We start from the raw sequence: 21,167 nt of genomic DNA, 5'->3' as shown, positions 1-21,167 counted from the left end.
AGTGCAGGCGTCTCCCTTGCTAGAGAGCAAGGGATGGGACCAGGTGGCCTGTCTTGGTCCCCTCTGCATTCCCCACAGCAGCCAGGTCAGGGCCTGCCCCTCACAGAACTGCTGCTTAATCTGAGCAACATGAAGAGGTAATGTCTCGCTTGTGATAACACAAAGCTCTTCTGCCTCTCCTTCCTGATCATCCATAAGATACTGGAAGCATACCTCAGTCATTGTGGTGTGCAGTTGCCTGATCTTACCTCTATTTTCAACAATTGCTCTGCTGCCCACCTCTTCTATAGCAGTTGTAGACTCTAAAATCCTGCCCCATGAAATGTCACCTCCATGACCCTTCATGAATAAAAAGGGAAAGACCTTCAGTCTTCTACCTTTTGCCCCCAGCCTTGCCTGGAACTTGACATGAAGCCTGAATGTGCATACCACCATGATGCATGGTCACAGGGGCAGAGACCTTCTGCTGAGTGTGATGGAGTAGCCTAAGACACCACCAGGCACAGCACCAACTCTGGAATGGCCCATTTCCAGACCTGCTGTGTGAAAGAAAGGACCCTAGCCACCACCTTCTGGTTTTGCAACTGAATGCATTCCTTGCTACCATCTGACAATGCTCTGAAATTGATGGCACAGGGTGTATTATTCCTCAGCAGAATGCAAGCAAACTATCCATTATTGGGGAGGGGGGACTTTAGATTACTGATTATATGATTGAAGCAATTTGACCATTCCAAATTTCAGCTTTCACATCCTAAGGCAGGCTGTGACTCCAAGACTCCCCAAGTACCCAGCCTTCCACAGGTCCACCAAAATCCAATATGGAACCAACCCATGCAAAATGTTAGGGAGATGGCTGAAGGGGGTTCTTGTAAATGTGGGTGGCCATCCATCCTCTGGGCCCCAGGCAAGTGGTCACAGTGTGGACGGTGTTAGGCATCCACACGGGGGTGCCTGCACAGGGTGTCTGTCACACAGGAAGCTCCGCTTCCCTCTGCCCTAATAATGACTGACTCCTTTAGTTACACAGAGGCTTAAATCTACACTGTGATACAACAGCCAGATGAGAACACTACTTGGGTAATGATAATTACAGTCATACTTTACAGATGAATATATGACTTGACATCGAGAGACATTACGGGACTCGCCAACCGTCGACCAATTTGTGGACAAAAGCGTTGGAATTAGAATACACCCCTTCTAATCCTTAAGTCAGTATTTTTGCCACTGGCTCTGTCTGCAGGAGGTACCAGATCAAAATAGCCCTATAAAATGAAAAACATGCGTGTCTTCGTGCATCATGGGGAAATTTGGCTATTGTGGGGGGAGCAATAGAAGAAAAAACAACCCGTCTCCTGCCGTCCTGTTTCCAGAGTCCCATTATGACTCTGGCTCATTTAATTAGGAGAATCAGTGTTCTGTGCAATCCATCCTGAGTGATGCCCAGACTAAGAAAAGTTTGGAAAAAGCATAAAAATCCAGCATCCAGGCATACAGCTCTCCTTTGGGAATGAACGTGGACATGTGTCCGCTGTAATTAATAGGCAAATGCACATTGTAGAGAGCTGCTCCAGGCTCTATCTGGCCATGTTGGGGCAACAGACTACTCCTTCATAAGCTTTATGTAGCTCCCAGATGCCCATATAGGCTAACTGACATGCAAAGTTGCATTTAATCCAAAGTTTTATTTTATGTATCCTCAAGAGAGGATCATGAATTAATTCCAAACAAGAGGGCTCTCTTTTGCAACAGTGATGGTGGGCACAAGCCAGCTGACCATGCCAGGGAGGTGGAGGGCACCTTCTGAGTGCTGCTGGCTGCAGTGGCTACGGGCCAGGCACCTTGCTGGGAGCCCAGGAGCACCCTCTGCACCCTGTGATCTCCTGGCTTTGTAAACCATGGCTCATTGCTTCTTCCTTCACCTGGCTTAACTTCTGCCCTTTCCATCTTCAACTTCTCACATCAACGAATCTTCTCCCGCAAAAAAGATGAGAGGTAAAAGAAACACCCTATGTGCAATCTTCTCCACGTCCCCACCTTCTACTAGCTCTTATTTCCTACTTTAAAAATAGACAGTGTTTTCCTAGTCTGTCTCCAATGCCTGACATTGAAAGGACGTGTTACTTCCTTCCCTTTTGGTATTAATAATCACCGCGATGATAATATTATTAGCATTAATATGCACTGGGTGTCTGCTTCGGGCCTGGCGCTGTTCCAGGTATTTGATTGTTGGAGGTGCTGATAACTTCCATTTTTCAGCAGAAAGAGCTAAGGCACAGAGAGGTTCAGTTACTGGCACCTTCTTTCATGCCTAGATGCATTCAATTTTCATCTTGGAAGGTATTCGGTTGCTCTCCCTTTTGCATGTGTGTTTTTAAACTCCTTACTTTAAGGAATCCTCATTCATTCATCACTTCATCCATTTGAAAGTGCTTGTTTGATTCCAGCCTTTTTTTTTCCTTTTAAGTAGGCTTTCTGCCCAGGGTGGAGCTTGAACTCATGACCCTGAGATCAAGACCTGAGCTGAGTTCAAGAGTCAGACACTTAACTGACTGAGCCACCCGGTGCCCCTGATTCCAGCCTTTCTAGTATAAGTGGTTATTTACTTTGTGTCTTGTCCCATTAATGTGTTATCACAGGAATCAAAAATCTCTCATTTTAGAGGCAGGGAGTAAGGCACAGTCCTGGCTGCCGGAACGAAGCAGGCAAATTATGTCTATTTACATATTTTATCATATTTAATACACTTTATTTTGCCAACTCTTCTTAACGCATATTAAGTATTTAATTAGTTTGATTTCCTTTTACAACAGTGACATTTTATTTATTTGTCTCTATAATGTAATTGGTGTAATCTCTGTCTTTGTTTTCCCCTGGAGTCAGTGTAACACTTTCTCCTTTTCATTATGAAATATTTTATGTTTCCTTCCAAGTTCTCTCCTAACCAAGTCCTTATTTTAATTCACTTTCCCTGTACAGTGTGCTCGAAGATGATTTTATTTCAGAAAAATGTCACATCTTCCTCTCGGTCCTGAGACTCTCTTCTCATTTTGCCATTGTTCCCTATTTTAGCTTAACGTCCTTTTATTTCTATTATGTGTTACGTGTTCCAAGTTTTATATCCCTCTGGCATTCATTTTAATAGAAGTAGGAGAATCTATAAATAAAAGCAGCTTCTTAGAATAATGCTTTCATTCTTTTCCTCTCTCCCTACCCCCAACTTCTCGCACATGCCCTAAATTTACTAGCAGACCAGGAGCTTCCTCTCAGGCAGGGTTTCTCCCACAAGAACTCTGATGGCCGTGTCTCTGCTGCAGATGGTCCAGGGCAAGATTCCAGAGTAGGACACCCAGCCATCAGGACTCTGTACAGAATGGGTGCTACTCCCGCTCTCCCATTTGACAACACAAGAGAAGCTGAAAATTCTACATAAAGTCAATAATTCAAATCCCAGGACTAGCAAACCACTGCAGAGCAAGAGGAGAAGATAATTAGCAGGCAAGCAACCCAGACAACCAGGGCTGTGCCAGGGGTATCTGCTGCAGGCTTATCTTTCCTCTGCAGGAAGGTCCTTAAACTGTGGGACTCCACTCATTTACATTTGCTGGGCTGCCTCTCTCCAGGGCTGAATCTTTCTGTCCCTGGAAAACTAACAAGCTAGGGGGCTCAGGGAGCCCCAGTAATCCTTTCAGATGCCAGCATGACCAGAACACACCTTACAAAAGCATGTGCCACCGCCCCCCAGGTCAGATTCTATGGGGATTTCTTTGATGAACTCATTTGCCCCGTTAAATCTCTAGGCTTTCAATCCTCACCTCCAAACACAAAGACAGTAGATTTCTCCCAAATCCATCCTACCCCCACCACTACCCTCAGAACCTTTTTCCCCTAACATTTTATTATGCAATTTTTCAAACATACAGCAGAGTTGAAGGAACTATACAGCAAACACCCACACACCCACTACCTTGATTCTACCATTAACATAATTACTATAATTACTCTATCATATTTCTCTTCATCTACCCATGTCTCTAGCCATTTGTCCATATGACTTATTTCTAGTGCATTCCAAAGCAAATTGCAGTATCAATATACTTTCTCCCTAAATGCTTCAACATACCCATCATTACGGAGAGTTCAATATTTGCTTATGGATTTCCCCCTTTGAAGTAAAGTTGACATATGATGAATGAACAAATTTTCATTATATATTTGAGTTTTGATAAATGTATATTCCTATGTAATCCAAAGCCCTATCAGGAGAAACAACATAGCCATCACCCCCAGAATATTTCCCTGTGCGCCTTCCCAGTCCATCACTCCTATAGATTAGTTTTTATTCCACTACAGATTGGTTTTACCTGTTCAGAACTTCCTGTAAATGGAATCTGATAGGTCTTTTGTGTAAGGCTTCTTTTACTCCATATTATGTCTATGAGTTTGTCCCTGCTGTTAGGCATTAGCAGTTGTTTGTTCTTTACTGCTGGGTAAAGAGGGCCCATTGTATGAGTATGTCACATTTATTTATCCATTCTCCTACTGACGGACCTAAAGAACTTTAAAAATTATGATAAACATGGTGTGCCTGGGTGACTTAGTCAGTTAAACATCTGACTCTTGATTTCGGCTCAGGTCATGATCTCAAGATTTGCAGGATCGACCCCCATGTCCGGCTTTGTGATTTCAGCACAGAGCCTGCTTGGGATTCTCTCTCATTCTCTCTCTCTCTCTCTCTCTGCCCCTCCCTGGCTCTCTCTTGCTCTCTTTCTCAAAATAAACAAACAGTAAATTTTTTTAAAAACTATCAACAAGCTGAATGTTTCAGGAACTTTGTGATCTTCTGTAGGGGGTTGGGGGGGGGAGGCAAACAGATGCAGCACTCCAGATTACAGAGAAACCAACAGGGCTAAAGGCAGACTGGGGACATGCTTGGGTCAATGGAAGTACCTGTTGGTTTGATTCTCTAATCCAAGCACCGTGACCTGCCAGGGAAGTCATAACACTAGCTCCTCCTGGCCACAGGAAGGCCTGACCATAGCAGTCAACACTTTGTCTTCTGCCATGGAAGGCTCATGAAGAAATCAAACCAGGCTCAACACTAAGGAACTCCCCGGAAGACTCAGGACACAGGTACACCATTTGAAATGGACTGGGTAGGTTTAGTCGGATGGCTGTTCCTATCCAGCTGCATCTGTCATCCTTGTGACCTTTGAGCCTCACTTTTGTGCCCACAGCACATGCAGAAACACAGCCCTGCCTTGGGACTTGCAATTCAATTCCTGCAGCCCGACCCCATGATTCAAATAAGCTATGGACACAGAGGGGAGAAAAATGGCGGAAAGTGCACAAACACGTTTCCTTGGGCATGCGGTGGGGGAGATCTCTTGGTGGCAGCAGTTGGTCACTGGAAGACCCCCTTGAGGAGGTCAGCATGCAGGAACAACTGGGGAGGAGGCTGGGTGGCTGCCTGGAGGAAGACAAGGCCAGGCTGACACAGCCCTTGCACCAACCAAGTACAAAGCACTGTAAGTGACTAACTGCAGGAAAGGAACCAATTGCTGGAAAGTAAAACCAACTTTCAGTAACCCAAACAAATTGGCATGAAGATGGGATTTTCTGTCGTTTCATGCAGCCATTGAACTTCTGACATAAGGAAAGAACAGAATCACGTCCAGTGTTCTTTGTGAGTGAGTACCAAAATGGGAAGTAAGAGGTTCTTACAGTTAGGTTTTGGATAGGTACTTCCTTAGTCAGAACAGGTATGCTGTTAAGACACACCTCATTACACGCGCGTGCGTGCGGCTCAGTCAGTGAAGTGTCCGACTCTTGGTTTTGGCTCAGGTCATGATCTCACAGTTTACGAGTAAGAGCCCCACACTGGGTTCTGTGCTGACCGTGCAGAGCCTGCTTGGGATTCTGTCTCCCTTTCTCTATGTCGCTCCCCACTCGCCCTCTGTCTCTCTCAAAAATAAACAAACTCATAAAAACAAAAACAAACAAAAGATGTGCCTCATCATTGTGTGGGGTGGTCAATCCTGCCCCTCCCCCACATGGGCCTTATAAAGTTGGTCTTCTGGGGTTAGCAGATCCATCTCTGGGGTTTTATTTGGATTTGAAGACTGTTGAGTATGAGAATCAGTTTGGTTTTAAATGTTCCTGGTGTGGTCAGATATCAGAGGAAGGTAGAAAACCACAGTCCTTATAAAAGCAAACCCACCCCCACCTGGCCCTGCAAAAATAATCCTAGAAAGTCGTAACGAGTTCATTTTGTACAAGAACACAAAACTCTACAGGAACAGAAACATTCATTCCCACAAATGGCTTTTCCATCTTGTGCTCCAATGGAGGGTTATGGGGGTCTTACACTGGCAAAGTTGTGGTACACAAACTTGTTTAAGCCCCTGAAACAAATCCTGCTTCCTGTTCGTGGCTAATAGTGTCATATTCCTGCAAATGAGAAATTAAAAGACGTGTGTAAAAAGACTGTTAATGAGCTCAGTCATGAACAGTTACTTTGATGGCAGGCTAGACATAACGTTTCTTTTTCTTTTTACAGAAATTAGCTTTATCAAGAGGAACACAAATAAGGGGTTTCTGTTTGCTCAAGTCTAAGAAAACAGCGGAAGATCAGGACGTGTGTTAGACTGAGCGCAATGGTGGCCAGAGGGGACTTATTTTTCCGTGTTAAAGTCTGTCCTCAGACAGACACACCTAAATAAACTCCTGCTGGAACAAGGAGGCACAGATCCAGGTACGTGGGGTCTAACAGCAACGAAACCGCACGCCTCTGCTGTGACCCTCCTGGAGGACACGTGGAAAGCTAAAACTGGCGCCGAAGCACACACATCACTGCAGGCGAAGCCAGCCCAATGCATCTTTGCAACTCGGTATCTTGCACAGCACCAGGCTTTGAGCCAGCCCCCAGATGAATTCCTCTCTCCTCTACTGACATCAGGGTGTTTGCTGAGCTCTTGCTGTGCCAAAAATGGTCTCTCTCCTTATCCTTACTTTGCTGGTTACTGTTCTCTCTCTGCCTTGCCCCGTGCCCTCCACCAACCCCTCATGGACCACCACACTTCCAGAGGGCCTGGCCGATGGGCAGAGCCAGAAGGAGGCTGCCTCCTCCTCTGCTCCATCTCCTCCCAGGCTCTGCTGACCTGCTTTCTCCCTGGGTCAGTTCAGCTCCAGGAGAGGAGCAGGTCTCCCACCACTGTTGGTCTTCAGGTGCCTCAGTACCTTTTGTCGGTTCCCTCATCCCCACTTACACCTCTATAAATAGCCCCCATGAGAGGCTCTACCTGAGCCAATAAGGTGAGTTGTTTCCCAGTGGGGTGCAGATTGATGCACTCACTCAGGATCCACCTGCAGAAACACCACCCCCTCTTCTTATCTCTCTCTCTCTCTCTGAAAAATCCAGTGGGCCCTTTGAGATCTTGCTCATAGCCTTCCCTGAACTTCCCAGGTGAAAAGCAGCCCTACTTTCCTCTCTTACCCTAAAGTATCTGGCTTCCATCTCTATATTAATTTCACTATTCCTCAGACCCCAACTGTTCATCACTGAATTACACCCAGTGACGGGACCCCAGCCTTGCAAACAAATGGGACTGCAGGTTTAACTTCAGAAAGCAAGCAAGCAAACAGACCTTCTGAACAGTGTTCAAAGAGAAGTGACAGATGGGAGAAATATCTGTAATATAGTTGCAAACAAGAGATTAATATCCACAATATAGAGACAGCACCTACAAATCATTAAGATAGAAGAAAAATAGCCCAATTGAAAAATGGGCAAAGAATGCAAATAAGCAATTCGGAGAATTAAAATGACTAATAACTTTATGAAAAGGCATTTCACTCTAACAGTAATCAGGGGAAAAAAGCAAATTAAAACAACCATGAGATCTCATTTTCACCTGTAAGAACTGGCAAATAAATACTACAACAACTGCTAATCTCCACCCAAGATTGGTGAGGGCCCCTTAAATACCTCTTGAGGGGGTGTCAATTGGCACTGCCTGCCCGGAAAGATGCCTGCCAATGTCTCATACCACATAACATGTGTATATACTCTGCCTCGTCTTGATTCAAATCTTAACTCTGACATGTACACTCTGTGTAACCATGGACAAGTTACTTAACCTCTCTGTGCCTTGGTTTCCTCATTTGTAAAATGAGGATAATAATAGCACCTACTTCACAGTTTCTAAGAAGACTGAGTTAATACCAAGAAAATGCTTGGAAAACTACCTGGCACATGAGGGCCAGAAAGGTGTCTGTGATCATTATTTATTATTATAACTACTGTTTTTGCGATTATGTACCGTACAGAAATTCTCATACATATGCACAGAGAAGCATCGGTAAGGATGATCACCACAATGCTGTTTACAATAAAAAATAAAAAACAAAACTATAGGCAAAACAATGAAAATTAATGTAAGTAAATGATGTAAGAAAATGTCACATCCATAAAAATCTTAAAACCATTTCAAAATAATGGAGATCTTTACGCACTAGAGTGGGAAGCTTTCCAGGATACATGATTAGGCTTCAGAAAAGTGAGGTACAGAAAAACATGTTTAGCCTGATTCCATTTATATAAAAAAATAAAAACCTTTTATGTGCATGTATATTTCTGGAACAGACACTCATACGCTAAAGTGTGGTGGCATATGCAGATGCAATGAGGGGGGCAAAGATTTTGGACTTTTGCTCTTTATATATCTGTACTGTTTGAAGTTACACATGTAACTTCATAAAATAAGAAAAAACATGCACAATAAAATCCTTATGAGTTGAAGTGAACAAATGTCATCAAGTCCTGGAGACTCTCCAAGGCCTGTGACGTAGGATGGGGAGACACAGGGAACTGTGATGAGCCACTGTGACCAGGGGTACAAGTCACGTCAGTGGGAGATGAGGCGGCGGCGGAGCCCCTTCCACCTCCTTGCATGGGGCTCACCTTCCAGACCAGACTCCCCAATGAGTCGCAAAGAATCTACTGACCTAAAGTGTCAGGGGAAAGATTAAGTAAGTATGGGCCAGCCACTAAATGATGCACTCAGGCAGCCCTTAAAAATTACACCATAGTGTAGTTCTAGGCTTGGGAGGTATTAGGTGCAAAACTGTACACTCCTATTGTATAAGACATTCACACATGTGTGAATGTGTGTGTGCATACATGTATGCACATATGCATACTTATATACAAATATATATATGCACACACATGTACATGCATGTGCATGCAAACACATGCAGGTTTTTAAAAAATGTTTATTTATTTTGAGGCAGGGAAGAGGCAGAGAGAGAGAGAGGGAGAGAGAGAATCTCAAGCAGGCTCTGGGCTGTCAGTGCAGAGTCCAATGCAGGGCTCCAATCCCACAAACCATGAGATCATGACCTGAGCTGAGATCAAGAGTCGGACATTCATACGACTGAGCTGCCCAGGCACTCCCCGACCTACATGCACAGTTTTAAAACAAAAACAATGAAAAGCACATGGTCCAAAACATTAACAGTGATTATCTTTGGATGGTATGATTATAAATGATTTTTGGAGCTTTCTTTCTTCTTTTTCATGTCTTCCAAATACTCAAAATACATGTATTCCTCTTACACCAAGGAAATTTAAGTAATGACACAATTTTATAAGTAGGTTGTGCCCTCATTAAGCCCCTTCTCTCCTTGTGGGGTTCCAGCCTTTTGTCAGAGATCTGGCTCCATGGTGTTGCGATCTCCTCCTGGGGTGGGAAACATGGGTCCCTGGTAGGCTGGGGGGAGAGTGTCCAAGGAAAGTTCCCTGCCCTTGAGACTCTTGGGACTCCAAAGTCAAGAATGCTGTAGGCAGCCTTCACTCTTCATAGATAAACCTTGGAAGTGAAGCCCCAGGCCAAGACCTGATAAGAAAAGAGGGTCCTATAGTACAGCCACCCTCCTTCTGAATAGGGCTACACAGGCATCTCCCCAGGGTGCCCCTTAGACCTCAACCCTCCATTTGCCTGGACTATACCCCTATATCTTACCAGTGAGAGGACCCCAACTCAGGCTCCATCACCAGCTCTCTGCAGCCTTTCCTAACATGGACATAGACACCATCTGTAAGGTCTGGAATCAAAGTGGTCCAAGTTGAAAACCTTGCTCTGAAATTCATTGCTCTGAAATATACTAAGCTGTAATAAGTCACTCAACTACGCAGAGCCTCAGTTTGCTCATCTGTTTAACAGGGTCACCCCTAGGGCTCTGGGGTGATGATCAGAGCAGTGCTTCTTAATCAGCAGGGACGATAATGTAGGAGTTGGCTGGTGTAGTTGCACTGGGGGTACTGGTACCTAGTGATTCGGATGCCCCTTCTAATGCAACACAGTCAGCAGGTATGTCTGGCAGGTTGTGTGGGGGCAGTGAGTGGGACAAGGGCCTGAAGAAACAGAAACAAAGATGAGGACCACACAATGCTTCCATGCCACATTTGCACAGTGGGTGCCAGGGGTCTAGCTGAGACCCTCAGTGGAGCTCTGAGAGCACAGTGCTCAGATGTGCCAGGCACCAGACATCACTTCGGAAGGTCAGGAAACATCACTTCGGCTAATTCTGAAGAGCAGCGTTTGCCAGACCATACAGGGAACATGCACTGAGGTTAAAAATCACAGCAACCGATAGCAGGTGCAGAAGAAAGAAAAAATATATGGAAAGTTTCCAGAATGGCAAAAGTAGTGGCTGGAAAACCTGGCAAAAGGAAGGGTTCTGGGTTAAGCAAGAACAGGAGAGAGGGGCAGTTCATCCCCCAGGAGCCAAAGGAGCGAGGCTTTGCTGCGCAAGAACACCTGCCAGGCTCAGAGCAGGTTAAGGGCAGCATGAGGATTTTGGTCCTGATGCACTGTCCAGAGAGCGATGTGGGAGCTGGCCTGGAAGGGGGCAGGGAGCACAGCGAGGCAGTAAGGCATCTCCAGAAAGAGTATGAGTGTCCCGGGAGCAGGCAGAGCTGGAAGGGAGGAGCCAGGAGACAGAGTGGACAAGGCCATGGGCAGCGGATGTGGACGCGAGGGAAATCCAGAGCGATGTCCGGCTTCTATCTTGGAGAACAGGGCATGAGAAAGGGTGAGCAAAGGAATAGCTTTGCCTTCTCCTAGCCAGGGATGAAGGCACACAGGCCCTCATGTGGCAAGTGGGTGGCCCCGCCTGCCTTTCTGCCACCTCCCCAGACTGTCTACCCTGCAGGGTCTGACAAGATCACTGGAGTAGACTTGGGTCCCCCATGGGCAAGAAGGAGGTTCTGGTTGAATGAATACAGCAGGTCATCTCTGAGAGCTGTTCACACAAGGTTTTGAAACAAAAGGAAGAGCGTCTGGAAATCAAGGGCCCTTCCAGAAACCCGCCTGCCAACACTGGCACAGATTTATCCACCCCTGTGGCAAATGCGATCTGTTTCATCATCCAGCTTCAAGAGCCCGATCCATCGGGCTGTTTCTTCCCTCTGAGAAGTCGGATTCACCCAACAAGGACTCTGGAAATGACCGGATGTCAGCCAGTGACAGGGAGTGCAAAGGCCCCACAGAGGGGTAGGAAGCTGAAGCCCATGGTCACTTTCTGAGCCTGACTCCGCAAGCAGGTCATATGCAGCAGGGTAGCAACACACGTCGGGCCAGAGGCTGTCGGGCCCCGCGGAGCATCGCTGCTTTGCACCCAAGCAACCCAGGGGGAGACAATGAGACTGTTTCTTCCTCTCAGTGGTGCCACTGTCTTGACACTAAGGGCATTGATGGGCTGGTTACCATGGGAATCTGAGCAGCCGATCCCATCCCATGGAGCGTGAGGCTCCCTTCCAGCAGCTGATGGCTATTCATCCCTGTTCTTCACAGCGCTGGACAGAGGGCCTTGTGCCTACCACTGGGTCTTCAAAATCCTCCAACGGTACAAGCACAAGAACATCAGGATGATCTGGGATCTGACGGGATGAGAGGCTCAGAGCCACGGTGGGCTAGAGGGCAAGGCACTGCTGGTCCTTGCTCCCTGTGTGGCTGACCTGACCTAGAAGCAACTAGGGCATCACAGGGAGGGTCACCCCCATGTACGAGCACAGGCCAGGGAGGGAGCCATCTGCCTGGTGACTCCAAAACACAAGGGATTAAATTCACAAAGTGGAGGGGTGGAGATGGTTCCGTCAACAGGCATGGAGATGTATGAGCGTTACCTGCTCCTTCACAAACGCTCACATCCTCCCCCCTAACCAAGTGGTTCTGGTGAGGCAGGGGCTACATCTCTTACCTCTGAGGGCCCAGCACCAGTGAGAGCACACAGCAAACACTGAATAAGTGAGTGCATGTGGCCACCCTGAGGCGACCCCTCCACTATCAGAGAAGTGGCAGAATTGGAACTGATCTTTGAGAGCAGCCAGAGGACCAGCCCAGGAAGCCCATGGGCTGGTGACAGAAATGAACAAGCCAATAGGCAATGTCAGGGTGATGGGCACTGGGGAGTCCAGGAGGGCCGGGAAAATCAGGGCCAGCCAGCAGGCATCTGGGAAGGACGAGGGGCTAACCAGGGGATGGGAAAGGCATCCTAGGTAGAAAGAATAGCATAAGGAAGGCTGAATGGAAGCAGGAACATGAGGTGGTTCAGAAGAGCCGGAGCTGGGGCCAGGGCAGAAGGAGGCCCTGTAGCAGGACAGACAGGTAAGAGGTGTCGAGGCCCCGGCCTGTGCTGGGCAACAGTAGCAGGAAAGCAGGGGGACCTGAGAGCCATCCAGGAGACCCATGAGATAGGCTGAGTGACACACCAGACGGGAGGCATGGAAGCAGGGGGAGGCGATGCTGACTCCCAGGCCTTGAGCTCAGGCACTGGGGCTGCCAGTCCTTTTGGAGACAGGGACCACGTAGAGAGGGGAAAGTCTGCAGCAAAGGAGGATCTGTCCAGTTAACAGTGTGCAGAGTTTGAGCAACTGAGTGTGTAGCATCCATCCTGAAAGGACCAAAAAGGACTGGAGCATACTTTTCCCTCCCAAATGGAGAGAGGTAAGTTTCAATACCAATGACAAGACTATTCTGGGTAGAACAATGCTGACCTGCAGCGCCATGTGTGTGCACGCATGTGAACCAGGTGGAAAGAAGGAGAAACAGTGGCTGGCCGGGTCCACGTTGGCTCTTAGCCACTGGCAGCAGAGAGCTGATGGCTTTCTGGCCTGATGGCTTACTCGTATTTGAAAAACAGGAATGAGGTCCATGGGCCAAAGGTGATGACAGTGGAAGGCGGGTCAGAGAGTACGGGGTTTAGACACTGGCCCATCAGTCACCGGTTTGTAACCTGCGCCAGTCAGAACTGAACTGGGCCTGAGCTCTCCTCATGGTTACACAGGCCTGGTGATACCTCTCCGCAGGGGTGGTGTGAGGCTCCATGATCGAGAGCGCCCGCACAAAAAACATCAGCTGGGCACAAGCATGTGCCAGGGCTTCTGGTCAATGCCAAGGCCAAGCCACAATCCAAGGGCCAGAAAGGAGAGAGTCGGTCATGACAAATATTATTCAGAAGCCCTCCACTTGCGGGGCCTTGGACGGAGAGGGAGATGATTCGGCCCCTGGACAGAGGCCTCAGACAGGTGCTTTGGGCTCTGCACTCCATCGACAGCTCTACTGCTCATCTGCACTGTTGCCTTCTGCCTAGAGAGAACCAGACTCTTCCAGGGGACCATTCAGCTAAGCATCCACTCTAGCCTGACTGGGAGTCTCCTCCTGGCCACCTGGCTCCACGCACACCCACTCAGCTTCAGTTATCTCTCTCCACCACCTCATGACTTATGAGGACAGTCTATTCAAATAAAACCCTGTCCACTTAAAACTATTACCATCTGAAGCTAGATATCAAATGGGAGGCTATGATACCAATGATACCATACTATACTATGAGCTTCACAATCCCAATCTTATCTCTCTCCCCACCCTCCAACCCCCTACGTCACAGAACCTCTCTCCCTTTCTACTCCCAGGCCATTCTGTGTGCACCGCTCTTGGCTCATAGCATTAACACAAGACAGCCTCAGACTGAAAATCAAAACCAGATAACTAGGTCACAGGTGACTGCTATTCTGGGCCTCCTCTTCTCCCCCTCAAGCTCCTGACATTCTGGACGGAACAAATGCTGGCCCATCATTCTAACACCTGGCTAAAGCTTCAGCTTTTTTTGTTTGTTTGTTTTTTGTTTTTTTTTTTTTAATTGTAAGAACAAGCTATCTGCAGCATGACAATTTTCCTCTGCTGACAAGCGAATTAAGCAGACCCACCTGAAATTCTGGGCCAGGTATGTCCCGCTCTGTAGCTATTTTAAGCAAAACTATTTAAGGCAAGTTCAAAATCATTTAAGGCTCTTAGATCTTTTAGGGGCCCTGGCAGCCAGCCTGCCTTTTTATGTTCAGCCTCAGAATCAACAAATTAGCTCAAGACTCCAGGCAAAGCAAAAATTCAAGGGAAAGTATGGTACCAAAGCACACGTTGAAGATAAATATCACTTCCAAAAGCTGTAGGTGTTGAGATGTTGTGATTTGGTTGGTGAGAATATCTTGTTGCAGCCCTTTTCACATGCACAACTGTCTTTTCCTGGAGTCAAAGGTTACAATATATATAGGTTAGAGTGAGGGCTATGGGGCCACTAGATGCTTTGAAGGAGAAAAAAGCAGAGGATGGGCTCCTGGGTGGCTCAATCAGTTGAGCATACAACTGCAGCTCAGGTTACGATCTCACTTTTCATGGGTTCGAGCCCCACATTGGGCTCTGGGCTCACAGCTCAGAGCTTCGAGCCTGCTTTGGATTCTGGGTCTCCCTCTCTCTCTGCCCCTCCCCAGCTTGCATTCTGACTCTGTCTCTCAAAAAAATGAATAAACATTAAAAAAATTTTTTTTAAATAAACAAACAGAGGAGGTAGAAGAGAGAGGGTGATGGCTGAGAGCAGGGTTCAAGGGCTCTGAGTCTGGCTCTGTCCACACAGCCAGGTGATCTGAGCTGGGCATTCTAATTCTCTAGGTCACCAATCGCTTGACAAGGAGACTGGCCAAGCTTGGGAGGCCTAAAGTGGGGGCTTCTTCTCCAGGCCCACAGGTGTCCACAGGCAATCTTCAGATGATCCAGGACCACCATGATGTGTGCATGTGATGTGCATTTTTCTTTTCTTTTTCCCCCTTTAACATTTTATGTGTATTGACATACATGTGTGTACATGGAGGTGCATGAGTGTATATATGCATGTGCATAAATACATGCATGTCTGCACCCATGTGTACATGTCACCATATATAAATTTGACACAAAGAAAAGTACAAAATTTTGCATGTAATTTATGTTATATACACACACACACACATGCCCCTATATCTGTATATTATGAATTACAACACTGCAGATAAAGTTTGACATCCCTATCTCAGTTTCTCCCCCCTCCCTCCCTTCTGCTACTCACCTGAACTTGATGTGGATGCTTCCTACATGTGTAAGCATTCACAAATAATACAGAATTACTTAGTGTGTTTTTTAAAGTTTACATAAATACTACTACACTGTGCATTGGCAACATGCCTTTTCACATGTTGAGATTTATCTCTATAGATACTTATCTGATTAATTCCTTTCTTATCTTTTTTCTTTGAGAGAGAGAGAGAGAGAGAGAGAGCAGGTATACGAGTGGGGGAGAGGAAGAGAGAGATAGGGAGGGGAGATAGGGAGGAGAGGGGGGAGAGAGAGACAGAATCCTGAACAAGCTCTATGCTCAGCGTGAAGTCCAACTAGAGGCTTGATCCTACAACCTACAAGCAATCATGACCTGAGCCAAAATCAAGGGTCACTCAGCCAACTGAGCCACCCAGGTGCCCCTGGTTAATTCCTTTCTAACCACTGTATAGCATTCTATCATGTGACCATTTGGATTTATTTTTCCATTCTTCTACTGACAGATATTTAGGTTGTGTTTCCTTTCATTTAAAAAATGCTTCTGTGACCTTACTCTGCAAGGCTCCTTGTGTAAGTGTGTAAGGTCTTCTCTCTAGTAGAAGCCTTGATGTAGACCTGCAGATGCAATTCTACCTGATTGTCAAGGGTCAAACTGCTCTCCATAGTAGTTATACCGATTTCCACTTCAACCAGCAGCATCTAGAAGTTCCATGGCTCCACATCCTCACCAACACTTGATACTAGCACTTTTCCACATCGGCCGATCTGATGGTGTGATATGGTATCTTGTCACTTCCCCATGTTGCACTGTCCTCATAACTCACAGGGAGGCCCAGTGGCTTTTCTCGTGTTTATTGGCCATTTGGGCTTCTTCACCATTGAATTATATATTCATACACTTCTCCATTTTTCTACCTGGCATTTGTCTGTCACTTATTGATTTATATCTTTTTAAATCATCTTTGCACTAACCCACGTGCTATATGTCATAAATACGTTTTCTAGTCTATTATGTGCTTTTTTTTTTTTTAATGTTTTTTTATTTATTTCTAGGAGAGAGAGAGACAGACAGGATGAACAGGGGAGGGTCAGAGAGAGAGGGAGTCACAGACTGAAACAGGCTCCAGGCTCCGAGCTGGCAGTCAGCACAGAGCCCGACGCGGGGCTCGAACCCACGAACCGTGAGATCATGACCTAAGCGAAAGTCGGACGCTTAACCGACTAAGCCACCCAGGCGCCCCATCTATTATGTGCTTTTAAACTCTGTTGTGATGTGTTTGTCACACAGAACTTTTCATAGATCAATCTCTTCCTTTATTGTTCTTTCTCTGTCTTGTTTAGGAAATCCTTTCCTGTCCCAATGTCATAAAGGTATTCTGCTCTGGTTATTTCTAGCTGGAATTTACTGTTGAGCAGTGCAAGGTGAGCTAAGGATCTGAAGCACCATTGACTGAAATGTCCATCCTTCCCCATCCATTTGTAACTCTTCCACTCACAAATACATGTTTCCATACATTCCTGGGTTTGAGTTGATCCCTGGGCCAATGTTAAACCAGCTTTACAGGAAGTTTTGCTCTCTGACACAGCACACTCCCCTCCTTTTTCTCTCTTCTCAGAGTTGTCTCAGGGATTCTGGGAACTTACTCTTCTACGTGAATTTTAGCATTCAGTTGTGTGATTTCACATCCTATATAAAACCCTTTTGGCACTTCAACTAAGTTACATTGAATTTATAGATTAATCGGGGGAGGGAGGATATGGGATAATCAGTTCTCTTGTTCATGAACATGGCTTACCCCTTCATTATTCAGACCTTTCTTTCAAAACATCTTTCCAATATTTTATAATTTTCTGCCTGTAAGTTTCACATTTTTTCAAAAATTTATTTCTAGGTTTCTAACAGCTTCTATGCTACAGTATATTATCATTTCTTTCATCTTCTCAGATGTTGCTATTCGATAGGTAGCTACTGGTGACCAAGCACCCTGTTCAATTCTATAACTAACTCTAATAGTCTCTAGATTCTCTTCAATTATCCATGTAGTTAGTTATGCCATCTGTCAATGACATTTGACTCTTCCAAATTTCTTTTTCTTTCTTCCTTTCTTTTCTTTCTCTCTCTCTTCTCTCTCTCTCAACATTGTGGTACATTATCTGGGACCTCCAGTGTCATCATGAATAGAAGAGTAAAAAAAGAGGCTAGTTTGACTGGTTCCTGATAATGCATATTTTTCAGTGGAGAAGATCCAGCGCCTTTATCAGTCTGAAAGGCATCCATATTTAAGAAAGGTGAATAATCACCCCCCACCTCAATTATTTTTGCACCACCACTTAAAATACATGGAATCAGGTTATCAGTTGCATAAAAGAGAGTAAAACAATCGAGCCAGGAGTTAGAGCATGGCAAAGAGAACAGCAGAGCTGTGAGGCAGGCCAGGTAGGAGGCATAACACTAGTTGCCCATTAAGGGTTTGGGGAAAGAGTCTCACCAAGGAGATTTAGACCAGAGAATGCAGCAGGAGACAAAGAGCAGGGAGCAAAATTATCAGAGGTGACACACACTGTGTGGACCCAAATGGCTTCTGTCCCTTGTTTTCCCTCAGTTTACTTATCCATAAATCAAAGCTAATAATATCTACATCTTATTTATGAGTCACGAATTCTCCTGGCTGAAAAAGGCAAATAAGGTTTTAAAAAGAGTTCTTATTGAATAGGTAGAGGTTGGAATGCTCCAGGCCTTTTCCACATTAGCAGTTCACTTGGGGGAGGGAGGGAGAAAAGCTGGTTTTGGAATAAAGAGTAATAGGCTTTCCTTGAGTAAACACACACACACACACACACACACATACACACGCCTCTGAGACTGCTCGGATCCCCAACCAACTAATCCCTCCCTCTGTTTGCGAACGTCTTCACCATGGCACCCCCAGCACCCTGCCTCCCAGGCTTAGCGACTGGGCCATGGGCAGTGCACCCTGGCTGCACTGGACAGAGCTGGAGGGTCCTTGAGAGACTCACCCAGAAGGTCCCAGGTGGGGGCAGGTAAGTACCTGGAGGAACCTCCCCAACAGGCAAAATGAGAATGGCAGACTGCATATGAGACTCAGCTCAGTAAGTCTGACAGAAGTTGTTTCAAAGCCCTGGCATTTTTTATTCCGGGGGACAGGAACTGTGAGGGGGAGGTACTGTGTGTGCCTCTCATTGCCATGACCAGGAGCTTCACAGCTCAACGTCAGTTCCTCTCTTCTCCTTTAATTATAGGAGCCAGAAACCCAGGCACTTTGTAATTTACCGTGCAGTTTGAGAGTCACTTTGAGCTGAAGACAAATTGCCAGGCCACCTGGGCAGAGCAGTGAAGTGTAGCAGGAGCCAGGGGCCCTAGCAGTGAATGGGGATGGCGCCCTGAGGAACACCTTCTTTGGGCTGGACCATCAGCTGAGAGATTTAGGAACCACAGGTAGAAATGAAGCCAGTGCTACCCAAAGGCAACATCTTCCATCACAGGATGTTTGAAGAGACCTGAGCAGTCAAACAGTATAAAAGATACACAAAAAGATACGATGGCATTCTTTCAGACACCCTCTGATCTGCCGTGTGAAGTACAGAGAAATCGACTTTTCCGGGAGGCCACACATCTCACATTAGCAGCTTCTGTGCGGGACTTAGGATGCAGAAGAAATGTCATTTACATTAGGGCCACACCACACTTTGCTGGCTTCTGTCACAGATAATGATGAAACTAAATTTAACACCGCCTGGCACTAGGGTTTGAGTTATGAGCTGGTGCTTCCCCGTCGCTTCGCTTCATCCCTCCAAGTGCAGTTTGTAGGAGATTTGTTAACTGCATGGAGAGGTCCCCTGGTGAGACAGCACGCTTCAGTCCGCTGCCCCTTCATGGGCCACAAATCAACCCCTTGCCCCACTGCCATTCTATGGGGTTGGGGACACGGAAGGGACCTGCCTCAGCAGTCCTTTGGAGTTATGCCACCTTTGCGCCCAGGGCTTGTCCTCTCTTGCTAGTTGACAGTAATAGCAACAGCCCAAGCCCTGGGAGGGCTCTGGGCTCACTGACCAGGGGTCAGGCTCCCGTCTGGGGTTTTGCTGCCAGACAACACTGGACCTTCCCAACAAATGCAGCCGGTAAACACTGCCACCGTCCCTACAGATGAAGATGGAGTGAGAAAGTGACTTGCCTAAAGTCATACAGCTAGTATATCGAGAGCAGCCATGGGAACAGCGGCAGAAGCATAGAAACAAAGCAAACTCCCTGGTGCCAAAAGGGGTCTTAAACGCAGGACCCCCGCCTCCGGCCTGACGCGGCTGCAGGTTCCTGAGGGGCCCACAAAGCCTCTGACGGCTGCTTCCAGGCTCCGGGCCGCCTTCCCTCCGGGAGTAGCGGACAGCGAGGCAGCACGGGTCCCCCAGATTCTGGGCCATGCGCCTGTCACCACCGAGCCGCGAGGCCGCCCTGGCGCGCTCAGCGTCCAGAGCCCGTCGGGGGCAGCGGGTTCGGCGTGGCGGAGTGGGGACCCGAGGCCAGGGAGAGGGCACTGAGGACAGCGCCCGCGGGCTGAGCGCGGCGCCCGACACTGGCTCCTTCTCCCGCCCCGCCGGACAGGTGCCCGCGCCGGGCCGGCTGAACTGCCCGCGGCGCGCCAGGCCCAAGTGGGCGCCCCGGGGCCACCTGGTGGGTCCCGCCGAGCGTCCCGCGCACCGCGTCCCCTGGCGACTCCCCGCTGGGCGCCTCGGCCGCCCCCCACTCCCGGCCGCGCTGGCCGAGCCGTTCGGGACCCCTGCCCACGCGCGGCCGCGGCGCCGCGGGCCGGAAGGAGGCGCCCCCTCGCGCCGTGCCCATCGGCGGCCGGGAAAGTTTTGGGCGCGCGGGGCCGGCTGCACTCACCTGGCCCAAGTTGAGGTAGCCGTGCGCCGCGGCCACGCGGTCCGCCGCGGCCGGGCCGCCCAGCACTTGCACTGCCCAGTGGTTGGTGTAGACGGGGCGCGGCGGCGGCGGCGCGGAGCAGGCGGCGGGCAGCGCGAGCAGCAGCAGCCAGCGCCAGGGGCGCGGCGCGAGCGGCCGGAGCCCGGGCCCGCCGGCGCCCCCCGCGTCCACGGCGGCGGCGGCGGCGGCGGCGGCGGCCCGGGGAGGCGGCCGGGGCCCGGGCGCAGGCGGCGCGCGCGGAGGCATGGCAGCGGCAGGCTCGCGCGGCGCCCGAGCGGCGAGTGCGCCGGGGGGTGGGGTGCCGCCTTTTAAAGCCGCTCCGCGCCGGGGAAGCGCCGCCGCCGCCGCTGCGGGCGGGAGCGAGGGAGGAGGAGGCGGCCGCGGCGCGTTCCCGCCCGCGCGGCCCGGTGGCGCCCCTGGGCCCGCGCTCGTGCGGCCCGCACCGGGACCTGCGCGAGCCCGGGGGCGGGGGGCGGAGGGCAGCGGGCGGCGGGGGAGGCCCGAGACGCCCCCCACCGGGGAACTTCTCGCAGACTTTTCGGGCTCCCGGGACACAGACAGGCCAGGGCGGCCCCGAGCGGCGGCCTTGGCCCCCCGCACGTTTTACCAGGAGCCCTGAGGGCCCCAGGGGCAGCTCAGGTGAGTCCAGAGTGCTCCCACCCGCTGGGCATCCCGGAGGCCTCATCCACCAGGTCAATCTCATTTAAGGGTGGCCTTGCTCATCTCAGTGTGAGATGGTGGGTTTGCAAGGGTTCTCTGGGTTCTAAGGGAAAGAAGCCACAAGGAAAGACAGGGTC

The 21,167-nt window shown here is 48.6% G+C and overlaps 1 protein-coding gene across 2 annotated transcripts in view; it reads right to left on the bottom strand.

The window, feature by feature from the left end:
* PCSK6 (proprotein convertase subtilisin/kexin type 6) overlaps nt 1–20,616 on the bottom strand; it is a 193,040-nt gene extending 172,424 nt beyond the window's left edge. For both annotated transcript variants that reach the window (XM_039235060.1, XM_039235061.1), the window contains exon 1: nt 20,332–20,616. In XM_039235060.1, the coding sequence (XP_039090991.1) occupies nt 20,332–20,616 (285 nt within the window). The remainder of the gene's footprint in view (nt 1–20,331) is intronic.
* Between the last annotated feature and the right edge of the window lie 551 nt (nt 20,617–21,167).

Source organism: Hyaena hyaena, unplaced genomic scaffold, assembly GCF_003009895.1.
Source record: "Hyaena hyaena isolate Hyena2069 unplaced genomic scaffold, ASM300989v1 scaffold_95, whole genome shotgun sequence".
In the NCBI taxonomy this organism is placed as follows: Eukaryota; Metazoa; Chordata; class Mammalia; order Carnivora; family Hyaenidae; genus Hyaena; species Hyaena hyaena.
The sequence above is the reverse complement of the archived record's forward strand: the minus strand, read 5'-3'. Positions and strand labels throughout refer to the sequence as shown.